Consider the following 15,056-nt stretch of genomic DNA (forward strand, 5'->3'; position numbering starts at 1 on the left):
GATCGAGACCTATATTCGCTATGATCGAAAATGAACCAGCCGTGATATTCAGGAGTATTTCAAGCGTGGACCGGCTAATATTCAACAGTAATTTACATATAGTTATCAGTCATATTTACATAGATACGACCATCGTGTATGCGCGGTACCAGAGTTCTCAGATCGCGCATGAAACGCGCGGCGTTAACGACAGTCGGAATTTCTCGAATCGGCCACGATCATCCGTGGCATTTGTAAACGAGCGAGATCCCGGAAACGCGACTAAACGGGTTAATTATCGATGTTTCGGATGACCTCGCGTCAATCATCCGCAAACGTCGCTCTGCCTTGCGCTACTCCGGATGCTCTCTCTCTCTTTCTCTCCGAATTTTAATCTTCATTGTCCTGGTGCCCGGTGATCCGACTTGAATTTATCAAACGAGACCTTTCGCCGACCGCGTCACGACACGCCGCGATTGATCCCGAGTGCGAGAAAAAAGCGGCGTGGCGACAGTCCCGGGTCACTTGAGCGCTAATTTATTGGAATGTTTATGTGTTTCTCTCGCTGTCTTATCTCCGTCCGTGCACCAGCGTATCGACTGTGGAAAGGAGAAAGAGCGTACAACCTGATTTCTCTCTCTTTCTCTTTCTTGCGACGGAAAAGGCATTAAAACGCGTCAACATTGAAAATAACGTAGCGCGTCGCGGAGATTACGGAGTAATTAAGATTCGTCCGCGTCTCGTAGGTTTGTGAAAGAACGCTATGCTCTTGCTACAAAGCGGGAGGACTTCTTCTGTATAACATTGTTTCGATGATATTAAAATAATTATATCACGTCTGCTGTTAGGTTTCAACGCCGAGAAGATAAATAAAATTATAACGTGGCATTTGCTATCACTCGCGAGGATCTTTTGGAGAACTTTTATCTTCCTATGAAGGTGTTAGTGTGGCGCGCGACGTTTATTTCGCTCGCATTGCTTTCGTTCTTCATGCGAGCAGACTTTTCTGATGCTGTAGACGCTATCTGCTGTAAGTCAACGGGTCAATTTTTCGGCAATTGCCGAAAATTTCGACACACTCCCGTTAAAAACAATAATAAGAAATCGTTTGGCTTGTTTGCATCGAAATACAGTTTATCTAATTAAACGGCTGGTGCTTTGGCTCGTGTTTGAATCTGTATGCATAGTAAATATCGACGTTAAACGCGTGACGCATGTAATTCGTACGATGAATAATTCGGAAAATATTTACAAGACTTACCCGTTGAAGGGATAACTCGCAAAAGCAGCATCGTAAGGGTGATACATCGAGGGATAAGGCCACGCTGCTGCGGCTCCAGCGCCTAGATTTTCCTTGAGATCTAAACCGGCCTGTAACAGCGTACGAACAAATAAATATCTCGGTATTTTCGTTTCTGTAATTATCACGCGTGATTTATTAGCATACGCGACTATTACAACACATTAAAGAAAAAGTAACGACAGGGAACGAGATAAAAGATAGTGATCGACGAATTAACGGCATTGATAAAAACAATTATTGAGATTTGCAATATACTAGATTTCTTTATATCGAGAAATTATGAGCAGTTTTATGCCGTCCAGTTTTCTCGAGGCTATTAATACATGTATTAATACGTATGTGCCATTAACGGTCCCGCCGATAATTTTCACAAGTCGCCTCGAGTGGCAGTGCGCGATCGCAGAAACGGATCTGCACGTGCCTCGAATTTATTCCGATTATTGACGCGCGCATGTAAGTATGCTTTCGCCGAACCCGGTCACTCGTTATCGTGGTTTTTAAATGAAATCGCACAGAATGCGGTTAATTGCTCGAAAAAGATCCATTTTTAGGAACGAATGTCGCAATTAGCTCGTATCGACCGCGCTGCTCGGCCCGATCTCCGATGCATCAATGATGATAAAAGAATAGCTGGTAAAGCGCTGATAATAATAATTAGGATCGCTGTGTGTGGCTCTCTTGTTTGCTTCTCTAACCCACGACCTCGCTTATGCGACAGGGGGTCGCTATTAAATTTCTGCCGTATTTTATCTAACGGGTATAATAGGCTCGTAAAAGGCTCTCCATTTCTTTCTCTCTTCCTCTCTCTCTAAATTACACACATATATCTGACGCAATAATATTTTAATACGATATATGTTTTATCATATTATTATTACTATATATACGTTACTATATATGTATATGTTTTATTGTATTATTTTAATATGATATATGTTATTAACAGCGGATTAGATATCCGAAATACATGAGATGACAGATAAACTAAATAGACATGGTATCTTTACAGCCTTTACGCGATAACGTCCGGGGCTTTTCCGAAGAGCGATGTCTGTGACAGGAATTACACGACATAAATCAACGACGGAACCGCGGTAACCCAGGTAATTACCATGCCCAGCGAATGCCACAGAGCGGGAGGCAGGAAATAAACGTTTTCGTTAAAAAGCGATACTTAATGACTTTATATATAGGGGGATATCATGGACGTCGCGTAGTCGGTGCGCGACCTGTACAATCTGCTGCCTCGTTACGAGCAGGCTACGCTATATACCCGCGCCCCTTAAGCTCGAACATAAAGACCAACGATAACAGCTCGGTCTTACGGAGTGACGACGGCTCGGTAACGCGGGACCGTGTCCTATTATTACGGCAAAACGGATTCATAAATTTACGCTCCGCTCGCTGTTTTCTTCGTACACGCCTCGCGTGTGGTCTGATAACGCTCATCCGACGCATGAGCGAACACGCTAAAGCGCTTCTAGATTATGCATTAATAACACGTCGCCCTGCAGCCACCCAGTCGCAATGACATCTCGACATCGCGAATTACGGCCCGGGAAGGGATTGACGATGTGAAAGAGGGCTTTTTTTCTGCGCGCGCATGACGGAACCGAAAGACGCGAATTGCGTCACGTCGAAAAAATCGGTCGGACCACGGGCAAAATCGGATCGCTAAACTTCGTTAATCCCCTAAATAAACACATCATTTCGGAGCATTCGATCGAGTCATGAAAATAAAAATTCGTATCAGAATTTAATCTGCACGGTGATACAGAAATATAGAAGTCCGTCCGTATTGGGATTTAATCCGCGTGATAAAAATTTTACGGCGGGATATAACGTCGCTACTATTGCCGGCTCGCGCGAGGCATTTATCGATATTGGAGAGCCGCGTCGAACATTTCGACGATCTGAGATCGACGGTACTGCGCAGGAACGCGGAAGTGCTGCGAAGAGAAACCTCGCACATCCCGTGTGCTTTCAATGTACTCGACTTCGTTCAGATATTAAACCTTTAGCACTTGACGCCAAGCGCGAGGAGCATTCGAAAGAATGCAACTAGAATTCGAAAACATCGGCAGAATTGTTGTAAGTCCCATTCGGAAGCGTAAAGGAATCCTTTTATACACGACATTTATGAAAATATTTGCACAGGGTTATAAATGTGTTATAAAGAATTGTCGTTTAACAGTATATATATCTTTAAATTATTTCACAGAATTCGTATGATGCTATATCTGATTTTATAAATATTTGTGCGCTATCACGCTGCGCTTGCAATAGATAGAAGAATTCTCCTCTTCCGTGACAAATATTCGGCATATCTGCGTTATACATATTTATCTAGCTTGATTTGTAAACTTCTAAACGCTAACTGAAAACTTTGTTGATAGCATGATATTACTTATACAACTAGATATGCGTAAGTGAAATTAATTTGTTGCGTTGCTATCTACAAGGAAATCAGTTATGGAAAATTACTGATTGCATAATTATCGTCGGCTGTATTGCCTAGAATAGAATTGCCATACCGGAATTTCCGTTTACGAATACCTATATTATGTAAAATGAAGGAGACGAGTTACATCATAAAATATATTTGCTTGTTTTTCTTTAATAAAAATAAATAAATATAGCTAACTATACGGAATGCAGCTATATGAAAGCCAGAATTTCCGGGTTATGTTATCATCGACGGTATCGTAAAATCCGCGATATCCTTTGTTTCACGAATTGCTTCAGTCGTGCATCGATATTATCTCTCCCCCAGGCTTATCGATATGCTACTCTCTGCCTCGCGAGAAAATTCTGAAAACCAAGTATACGCCGTTGCGACGAAATACTGTTACAGCCGATTCAAAAGCTAGTGTCGAGCTTATCGCACGCGGCGCAGTTGAACCGTGCGAACGGTTATAAGTCACATATTTTAGTGAGAATAATGCACGGAATTCGCAGAATAAAAAAAAAAAGAAAAAGAATCCTCCGCTTACGGTCGTGGAAAGGAAAAATGCGAGCATAAAACTGTCGAATTTTGATTTCACGAACTTTCATCTCGGCTCTTTGTTATTTTATCATATATGGTACTTGGACTCACCGTGGGCGTGTAGAAGGGTGCTTGCTCGGCGCTCAAGCTGGGAAAGTACGCGGCCATACCCTCGGACGCCGCCGCGGCTGCGGCGGCCGCGTACGGCGCGCTGTACATGGAAAGCGCGGCCGTGGGTAGGCCACCTAGACGCTGATAGCCGCCCAGCAGTTCGTACTGGCAGGAGCAGACGGTCTGGCCCGTCAGCGGATCCGTGAAGATCGGCCGACCGGTATCACAGCACCTGGCCGCAGTCGGACCGCCGGCCGATGGCGGCGGATGACCCTGGGACGGGCTAACCGAGGTAGTGGGACTGCCGGGCGGTCTCACGATCGCGCTCGTCACCGCCATCCTCGCTTGCGTCAGACCGGCTACGTCCAGGGGATGATTCGTCGTCGTACTGGCGGTTACGCTGCTGACCAGAGACGGGCCGCCCGCGCTCAGGATCGCACCGGTTGTAGGTGAGACCGAGGACGGCGCCAACGACGAGTTCACTGTTACAGGACACTGCAACCAATAGATCGCAGAGCTCCAATCAGTATCCAAGTTGAATTGACCTGATTAAATTATTCCATACGTGAGGTTTGTCTTAGAGTGTTACATTCTTCACGATATTATAAATGCACCTCGTTAAAGGATTAGATATATCGTTGCTACGAAATCTCGAAGTATCGACTACATGTTACGACGTGTTGCAGCTGGCGGATGGTAAGAGGCGATCCCCGTTATGAAAAGGCGAACGCAACTGCAAGCATCAGGCCCCCCTCCTTTTATTTCCACGACTAAACCGAAAATCTACGGGCGCTGGGCATAATGCCGGCGGGCCTCATTAATTCCATATCAAACACTACGGCTAAATAGATTAGCGGGTTGAGTGCCTTTCGCGCCCGGGAACCTAAACAAACCCCCGTGAAACATCCCTACCCCCGAGACGCTCCCCGCGATTGTCCCAGCCAGCCAGCTATCCATCCATCCATCCATCCATCCATTGCCTCGTTTCGGTGGCCCCAAACATATTGTCGAAACCCCCGTACGCATTGTGCTGGGGCGAAAAACCCATGCGCGATGCGCATTATGGCGTCGAGAGAGAGTCGCGTTAATGCGTGTCCTCGATGCGTCGCCGATGTTTCGAGGGCCAACTGTCGCACGATGGCCAAACGCGTGTGCGTGTGTACGGTAAATACCGTATATACCTCCGCTATATTACGACGCGCGTTGCAATCGACGACGATAAAGTTAATATAAAGCAGTTCTCTATTATAATTTTGGGTCAAAGAAGATTGCGCCTTAGAGTACAATTTCCGCGCTCTTGTATCGACGTATTGGTTTAAATGTAAAAATATCGCTGACATCGGCATATATCCAATTTTACAAAAAGAGAAAAAAAAAGGAAATTCTCTCGATTTAAAAATATGCTCGACATTTGCGTCGCATTTAAAGGCGAAAGAACCGGTCCCTCGCCGGGCATACATCCGACCATTCTCTTTCAGAAATCGTAAGATTCCAAGGAGTTCGAGGGAAAAGCCGGCGATGGCAAGAATGCGCTTCGGGACTCCGGATCGGGCAAAGGGTTAAACGACGAAGCGTGTTGGCGAGTGTCCGCTACCACGGGCCATAATTCAGTCCTAGTCCTCGAGAGAGGAAGCCAGGCGGCGAACCTGAGTTACTCGATGCGATCGCATCGAAGCTGCTGCTTGCCAGTCGCAACCGTGCAAACCGCAACGGCAACTATATCACCTCTGCGAGGTGTCGCGCAGTGGTGCCTATAATGCATTTCATTTTTGCAAACGAAAACTTATTTCGTCATATTTTTTACGAAGTATAACGAAAAGAGATGCAATATTTAACAGATTTTATTATAACAAAATTGAATTTTCTTCCAATCTTATTTTTTATTATTTTTCCTTCGAGTATCATTTGTAATAATTATTAAACATACAAAAACTATAATTAATATTATAATTTATATAATTTTATAATTAATATTATATATATAATTTCTATAATACATTTCTATAATACATATTTAAACATAGGATGTAAAATTAATTTGTCAAAGATCTTATCATAGGTTTTAATTATTTTTTTATTAATCATTCAAGAGAAATTATATGCGAGCGAAAGTGGATGCCTTGTGAAAAATTCAACAGAATTCAAGTAATTATGTAAAGTTTAAGCACCACTGGTTTCGTCCTTGCTGCTGTCTCCTTTTAAGAAGCAAGGTGGCTTCGAGGTAGTATTATACGTGGCACGCAGCGTACCGGTAGCGACCGACGAAAGCAATAATTATTCGTACGCCGTATACGTGCCGATATATCGACGCATTAGCTCTTCGTTCTCTCGTTTGTGCCACGAGCGCGCTAATTGCCATCACTGTGATTTCTCTCGTAGATGCCTCCCAGCGAAGAAACACGCGCCGGAGAGTGCATTGCGAATTAGCAGTCGCGTTGAGATGTAGCAATATCGATTTTTTCCGATTTTACATTTACTAAAATTTTGGAGTAAATTATATTCGTTTAATTCGTTATAATTGGGTGTCCCCCGTTGATTAATTGTTCTTATGATTGAAACATGGGCATCAAGATCGAAGAATTGCAGATTATGGAGAAAGCTGAGAATTTGCTACTTTGCTCATGCTAGATGTATATACGAAATATATATATATTTTTTACGTTTGATACGAAATTTCGCGTGCCGTCGGGGGCGACTCTTATCATCCGTCGCACGCCAGCCATTCGTTAAAAACTAGAATCGTATCATTCCGCATATCGTTCGGATTTATATTTATGGGATATTTTAGAGGAGAGGCAGATATCTCAAACGTCAACTGGGAAAATAATCAACTCAATTTTTCTCGTTCGCGTTAATGCCTCGGCACGCGAGCGGAAGCCCTCTTTTCGCGTACTTTCCTTTCGCAACATTCGCGTAATTATACGTTACTTACGCCCTGTTCGGTGTAAGGTTTCGCGCGAGCATCCGTTACTCGATACGTACTATAAAAACCGGTTGGCGATAAAGTGGACGAGGCGATCGTCGCGATCTACCTGCGCCGCGAACGAACGAAACGAGCGAGAATTCATCGTCGGGGAATAGGTATACGTGGATATTTGAACACTGCGGAGGAGCATCGCACCACCGCTTAGTGTGTCGACCTGACATCTTCGAGGAGTTTGCGGAAAGTTACACCGGGATCTCTCGACTCGCGCGCGCGCGCGCGCGCGCGCACACGCTGGTTGTCGTTCAGAGGTTCAGGTATACCTCGGATACCTGAATCGCGACGACCCATCGCTCACGCGTCGCGAAAAACCGATATCGTACGCGTCGCGCCGCGAGTCGATGATCGATGGATCGTCGTCCGGGCCTGGGAAAAAGAGAAAAGTGCATGTCCTCGGATTAAAGCGGCCGTGAACGGGTAGCTGACGAACGACTGAGGATCGGCACTCGGTACACATCGGCATCGACAGCACCTGGCCGCACGCATCTTACTTATGACCCGATTTGTATGCGCGGTGTAACGAACATGTCGACGAAGGAACAAGTAATAGCGCGATCAGCAATGTTTCTCGGCAGCGGTAAAAAGCTTCGTCGCGAAAACATTGCTGAAGGAGAAGAAGCTTCAATAACTAGCTTGTTATTAAAGTAGAAATTCAATAACAAGCTGACATTTTCTAAAAAGTACTGATATATCTAAATGTTTATTTTATAACGTACAACCGAGATATTAACATAGTGATAAGCACAGAAATAATTCATACTGAAATACTTATATTTGTTGATATTTCGTCTTAAGATAAGTTAAACGATAAATAATTCACACATGTAAAATCAAGAGTGTAAAGTCGTAATATGTGGAGACACAGATGTGCTTATATTTTGCTTTAACTGACAAATTAAATTGTAATACACGCGATACCGCGATATGCGAGTGAGTTTCAATTGACGGGTCTTGAACAATCCACGGTGAAATTTATTCAAGTAAAATCCGAGAGGAGCCCAGGGGCGTCTTTCCAACGAAGAGCTCGATAAACGTAAAAACTCGGGTTGACGACGGCGCGGTGCTCCGGGCGATACGGGGTGTCAGATAGAGAAGCTTGTAAAGAACGCGAATAGGAGGTACGTCGAATCGGAAACGAACGGCGGACCTCCGTAGCGCGACTGCACTTCCAGGATTTATAGGCCATTCGGAAGAGAATCGGTTATCCTGTGGACACAGATGCGCCGGTGTTTGCGCGCGGAGCATTTGTCACGCGTGTCCTGCGAGCGAAAAAGGGACCGACGCGGCGCGGCGGCCGATTCGATCCTCTTTATGCGTGCCGATGATGCCCTCTTTGCAACGAGGCCCAGCCAAGTCAATATTGACTCCAGGCCAGATTGATGGACCTTCCTCGCGTGTGTGTTTAGGCCTCGCAGCACTCACTTATGTTCCCACCCCGCGCGACTCACCTATCCATATTTCTCCACGCTCCCTTTTCTCCCTCTTTCCCTAGCTTCCTGCACCGTCTCTGTTTGTTGAATGTTACATTCGGAAAAACGTGAAAATCCTCGCTAATTCTCTACAGTCAGATAATATGAATACAATTATTTCTCAAGCTTAAGACCGACTCCGATCGATGGACTAAATCTTTTGAAGCGGCTGTGAACCTGTAACTTATGATCTTGAAGACTAGTTGTATATAAAAATTAATGAACAAAAATATCTGATATATAATAAAAATGCCCAAAAACATTAAAAATAAAAAAGAATTGTACATTGAAGCGTCCGAATAATTCGGAGTGCATATAATAAAATTATGTGATTGGAAATACGTCGATTGAAAAACAGGTTTTATATTCTTCATGGATGTGATTTTAACGAGTCGCGTTAAACTATCGGTAGGTTCGGAAATATCTGCGCGAATGAAACTTTAACTAACAATAACTTAAAAATGTAATGATCTCCTATTTCCGGGGATCAGTTATTCTTGCAAATTCAATTTATGCTGTGACAAGGAATCAATACTCGCTTCAATCATAGCGTTCTAAATATTCCGCGTAAATTGTTATCTTTCTATTATTAATTAATCAATTCGCTCTGTTCTTTTTAGAAAAAAAAAAAAATTCACGAAAACGCAAATAATGGGATTTATGTTCCTTCGTCGACCGCAAATACAACCGCAATTGCGGGAAACGATCGGGGCGGTCTGTGATATCGCGTTTCTCACAAAGTATCATCGATAATTTGATCGCGCGCGATATGCAGCTAAATTAATTAATTCCTCTCTGCTAATCGCTTATGGTTATACTCCCGTGCCTCCGAGGGGAACAAAATGCGGCGTTATCGTTGGCGTGATCGCCGTGGAAGGGGGACACATACAATCGTATCGTTCACGGTTCCCGAGGGCCCGCGGCCAGAGCTCTCGCTCGCGTATTTCGACAAAAGCAGAGCGGCGAAACTGCGAAGTCGTCATCCGACACCGAAGTTTCGCCGTAAAGCGATTAGCAACGACCACGACCACGACGACGACGACGACGGCGCGTTATCAGAAGAGGACCTGTGGTGATACAATAGCGTACATACGTACGTTACTCAGTTTAACATTGTGACGAACGATACCAACACCACGCACCGTGCAGGGCGATACTACTTTCGCCCGCGTCGGCGTAATCGCATTCTCGTTGACGATGCTTACGGAAGAGCGTTACTATATTACGGGTGTGCGGTTATTGTGTTACCGGTGACTTATCGTGTGGGAGAATTATTACGCGTGTAACTGTCATTGAAGCTGCGACTTATCCTGGCGACAAAGGACAAGAGATTTATATACAAACGGAGTGTTCAATTAACACTCCGGCTTGTGTATGTATGTGTGTTATAAGTAATTTGACAGTATTGATAATACTATTGAATTACTGTTGCGTTACTAGCGGCGATTACAACCTAATTATAAAGTCAAGGTGGAAATTTTTATTTGTCTTCTGATTAAAAAACGGATCACAGTCAACGGTGTTTCGATATAAATTTTCTGAATGTCGCTTGCGTGATGGCTGTCGCTACTCACGATGTGAACACGAACGAACGAATGAACGTGTCACGGCCGCAAGAGCGAGAAGGATAGTTGAGGGAACGAGCAAGAGGCCGAGGGCGGATCTGAGTCAGCTCTAGAGACCGGCTCGAGTAGCGCTAAGTCAGCGAGTGAAACAGCGCTAACCGCTGGGCGCGAACTTACTACCGGCGATCGTATCTACATATATATATATATATATATCTATATATAACGCGTCGCGACACGTCGCCACTCTGCCAACTTGCAATAATATGGCCATTCATAATTTTTATGTGGTCGCCGTCAATGGGGAGCGTCCCTTCCTCTTTTCCCTTCTGTCCGAATCGCCATCGTTGAGCGTTTCAGGCATACAAATGTCTTTGACCAAATATCTCTTCCCTTCCAACCCAGGTGTTTTTCTTCTAATCCGCCATATTCTACTAATTATTTCTTTTTTAAAATGAAATATACTCGTGATTTTTATTCATTGTTACAATGTTGTATCGCGTAGTCATGTATTTATTTATGATAACGTCATTGGAAAAAGAAAAAAAGATACGAAGATAAGTAATATCACGAGTGCCAATATTCCATTTCTGTTTACGTGAGCACGGCTTGTCCAAAAGTTTTGACTTAAGTACTTTGACTACCTCCAAACAGATAAATACATGTGATACACCGATCGTATCAGAATGTACTCAGATGTGCTCGGATATAATCTAGTTATGTAAGTCATTTATGTATCCTCGTGCTGGCTACGATAGCTATCTATTATATCGATATCCTGATTAAACCGTTACGCAGTCGTATCGCACGAATTTCCCCGTACTGCGTCGATTCGTATCGACGATTTGACGCGCGTATACATGTCGACAACGAGAGGCGGGTAACTACTTGAGGCCCAGTAAAGTCCACGGATGTGCCCTACGTACGGATTTGTGACGCGTTATCGCGAAGGAAAACGCACAGATCTTACGAAACGTATTAACATGGCTGCACCCAAGCGAAACATAATAAGCCGACACGGAAACACGATACTCGCTCACTAGGATGCACGTTGTGATTCAATCGAGTACAATTACAAATCTAGATAATGTTGAATATTTTACAATGAACCTGCAACATCCTGCATATCTCCTCAACGGAAAGACGGAAGCAAATCGGAGCTCGAAGCGCAAATCTTCGATTCATTTTCATCCGTAATTAAGTTAACTCGTTGCACCGTTATCAACCAGTGCCGCGTCTAATCTCGCGGTCGTCACAACTAATATGAACCGATCGCATGTCAAGGCAACATGACACGAGAAACTGCGGAGTGTACACTAATCCATTTCCCGCATTGCTATTTTATTTTAAGCGTAACATTTTGATAAAAGAGATACACACGTATTGTGATCTTTATAAGTTAGGAATGGGAGAAGGGGGGTCCAGAATTGTCAAGCAAATTATCGAAGCGGGCTAGATGAGAAATCTATTTCATGTTAACGGCTCGGTGACAAGAATTAGACTGTTCTTTTGTGCGGTACGAGTCGTCAAAACAAACTTTTCCTACAGATACATTCGTCATTCTAATTCACTCGTCAATAATACGCAAACTTGTTAGCTATAAAATCTAATAACCACAATATACTTCGGTACACCTAACATAATTCAAATATAAGGTCTCCGTTCGTCTCGTGACGTCTGTACGGTTACACGATAATTTCAAGTTTCGCCGTGTGTTGTGACATTTTGTCGGGAGGAACGATGCTGCTAGTGGCATAACAAATTGTAAGCTTAACCGCGGCATTCATCTAGGCGGTTCCTCGATACATCAGCGACGTCGACGCTCTCCGGTCTTACCGCGCGACATGGGCAAAAATAACGCAACGGAATCAAAAAGGACGAGAAGACGCGAGAGTGCGAGAACGAAGAGGTTGTTATCTCAATTAAATTGATCGACGCAGATTAGTGTTATGAATTCCACCGCGTTCTAAATTTAATGCCAACGCCTGGCCGCGCACGGTCGCCGCGATGCAGAGCGTGGTTTATAGTTTCGTAAAAAAAAAATAAAAAAGAACAGTCGTGTATTTGTGGGCGCGACAATTTTTCAAGCCGGAATTAAACGGCGAGCGTGGATCGCATCGCGCAACGTCACCTACCGTTGCATTCGCGTTCGCTGAGACGTGTCGGATCAACGTACTGCAGATTAATTTGGGCAACGATCAGTGTCAATATTGCTTCGATCATTTTACCTCGTGGATATGCTAAAGCCATGTGGTATGGAAATTTGGAATTGCGACAAAAAAGATAGGACTTTAAGTGATAAAAATAGATTGAAAAATTCTTTTTTTATCTTTCGATTCGTCGAACTCGCTTACATATCTGCAAATATTTAGGAGTCGCTGATGATAAATTTATACGTTCGCCTAGTATGCTGTTCGTTTATGATTCGTTATTTTCTCAAGTGCACCGACACGTTACGATATATGACGATTACCGAGCAACATTGATGTAGCGTAATTAATTGCTCTTCATTGTTAATGGTTTTAAGGTAGTATGAACGATTATGTGTACGAAGATGGTGACGGGTAATAATTTCGATAAATTTTGTGGCTTTATATGCATCGTTATTTGATCGGGGAATTTTGTTTTTGAGACATGCAATTAAAAATATACTTTTCATAAATAGGCAAAGATAATCCATGCGTTCCTTCGTTGATGTGTTTCATGTTACAAAATAATACGCGCGGAATGTGATGGATATTACAGATGAAAAAACAATACTTTATGAGTGACGAGTTATTGTCTACATATATACATACGTCATATATTAACGATAATATGTCAACGATAAACACTGACCAATGTAATTATTTATCTCTTTTGTTTTTTTTTTTTACTGCACTATAAGTAGAAAATAACAGATAAGAGGCCATTTAATTTATCAGCACTTGAACAATATGCTGTATGTAAAGTGGTTGTAATATACTCTCGCTTTTGCATCGACATTCCTTCACATCTTCAATATCATCGTTTTACTTGCGCTACCTTGTGTCGATACATTTGCGTTGTGTTGAGATTTTTCGCGAGCAGTAAACGTCTGGATTCTCACGTAATTTCACGCGAAATATAAAATCAATGTAAAAGGGAATTAATTCGTATTCTAATAACTGCGAATATAAACGTGAAATAATCGGGAAGAGCGACCGAACGGATATGGGAAAGATGTGCGTGGAGCACGCACCAATTACCACCTTCGAGATACGGTTGAAATGCAGCGGCATGCGATGCTGCTATTATGACAAAAACCTTCGTTGTTAGTAAGACAAGATAATTATTCCGCCGAGCTCGGCTCTTCGATCATTTAGGCGTGGCAACACATGTTCTCAGTTCAGCGCTATGCGCGGCGTATATGCAAGGTATACCTATATACAGCGTGTCAGGACACGTGGGTACGGAACCTCTCCGGCTTGCCAACGGCTATTCATTTTCGCAACCCTCACCTTCGCCGCCGAGAGAGAAAGGGAGGGATTCCTCCCTGCACAAATTATTCGATACGCCTCGTGAGGCCAAAACGAGTTAACGACGCCTAACGACGACGCGTCGCACGCATCGTGATTTTAATGGCGAAAATTATTTACTAAAAGGAGAACGCCTTTAATACAGCTTCGCGGCGCGAAAATTAGCCGATAGTAATTTCTGCAAACGATGACACTCTGTCGCAGTCAGCCGACAAGAAGTTGCTTTGTAATCGCGCCGACAATATTTTCGCCTTGCGCGCGATCGTTACATAGTCTGTAATAAGGAATACATTTGTCGAGCTGTGTATTATGCGTGTGCGTATATATATGTGCGCGCAAGGCTACACGCGAGAAGTAATACATACACGTTACATGAACGTTCGATCATTAACTACACATTTTACTTTCAAATACCAACGAATTAACGCTTCGAGAGATTACATCAAGAAAAAAACGCAAATCAAACTATTGTTAACATACAAAGATGGGAAAAATGCTGAATTAATATCGAATCTATACATATAAACTCAGTGCGCTATAAATCGATACTATACCTATATTAGACTAATCTAAAAGTTGGTTTATTTTTTCGTTTATTGTCGCAAGAGATATGCATAAAAAAAAACATTTGCATTTATTATCAGTATAATACACGTGTCGTCAGCAACTGTAATTTAGATAACAGACGGGTTTATTATAAGCTAAATATAAATAATATCGCGGTCATGTCGGTCGGTAATTTGTGCAAAAAAAAAGAGTGTCAAGAGTATTTTTCGGGTTTAACATTTCTGCTTGTAGTCGTTTCAGCGTAAAACGGAGCAAAAATAGCCAATAGATATTGGACTCCGGTAAAAATGTTTCACGGAAATTCGCGCTATGCGTCATTCCTTATTATTGATTATGTGACTATGGATACGTATTTGTTTTACACAAGTCGGAAAAAGGGACGAGATACGATGTTGTTAACAAGCGCGGCGATCGGATCGTTTAAACATGCGGCTCTTTGCTGATTCGATTACTTCGTTTTACAATTGGCACGATAAGCCGTAAACGATACAAACACGGCGATAAATAATTCCGACTGTGATCGGAAGATCAGTTTGCCGTGTTTCACTAAAACGTTAAATGTAAGGAGAATCAGAACGACAGTAACGACACGTACG

At 43.1% G+C, this 15,056-nt stretch overlaps 1 protein-coding gene and 1 long non-coding RNA gene across 4 annotated transcripts in view; one reads left to right on the forward strand and one right to left on the reverse strand.

The window, feature by feature from the left end:
- Window positions 1-15,056, forward strand: part of LOC139781584 (uncharacterized) — a 238,758-nt gene that overhangs the window by 170,511 nt on the left and 53,191 nt on the right. The window contains exons 5-6 of one of the 3 annotated variants that reach the window (XR_011720599.1): window positions 2,292-2,385; window positions 2,476-3,930. This is a non-coding gene — a long non-coding RNA (uncharacterized lncRNA). Of the gene's footprint in view, window positions 1-2,291; window positions 3,931-15,056 lie in introns of those variants that run through there. The other 2 variants (XR_011720609.1, XR_011720594.1) reach the window with 2 other exon arrangements.
- Mirr (iroquois-class homeodomain protein mirror) overlaps window positions 1-15,056 on the reverse strand; it is a 29,952-nt gene that overhangs the window by 11,920 nt on the left and 2,976 nt on the right. Inside the window, exons 2-3 of the mRNA XM_071719961.1 lie at window positions 4,380-4,874; window positions 1,241-1,350 (exon numbers count right to left, since the gene is read on the reverse strand). Of these exons, the coding sequence (XP_071576062.1) occupies window positions 1,241-1,350; window positions 4,380-4,874 (605 nt within the window). The remainder of the gene's footprint in view (window positions 1-1,240; window positions 1,351-4,379; window positions 4,875-15,056) is intronic.

The sequence above is a fragment of the Temnothorax nylanderi genome, unplaced genomic scaffold (assembly GCF_030848795.1).
Source record: "Temnothorax nylanderi isolate EJ_2023f unplaced genomic scaffold, tnyl_v1.0 TNYL_tig0001_pilon, whole genome shotgun sequence".
Lineage (NCBI taxonomy): Eukaryota > Metazoa > Arthropoda > Insecta > Hymenoptera > Formicidae > Temnothorax > Temnothorax nylanderi.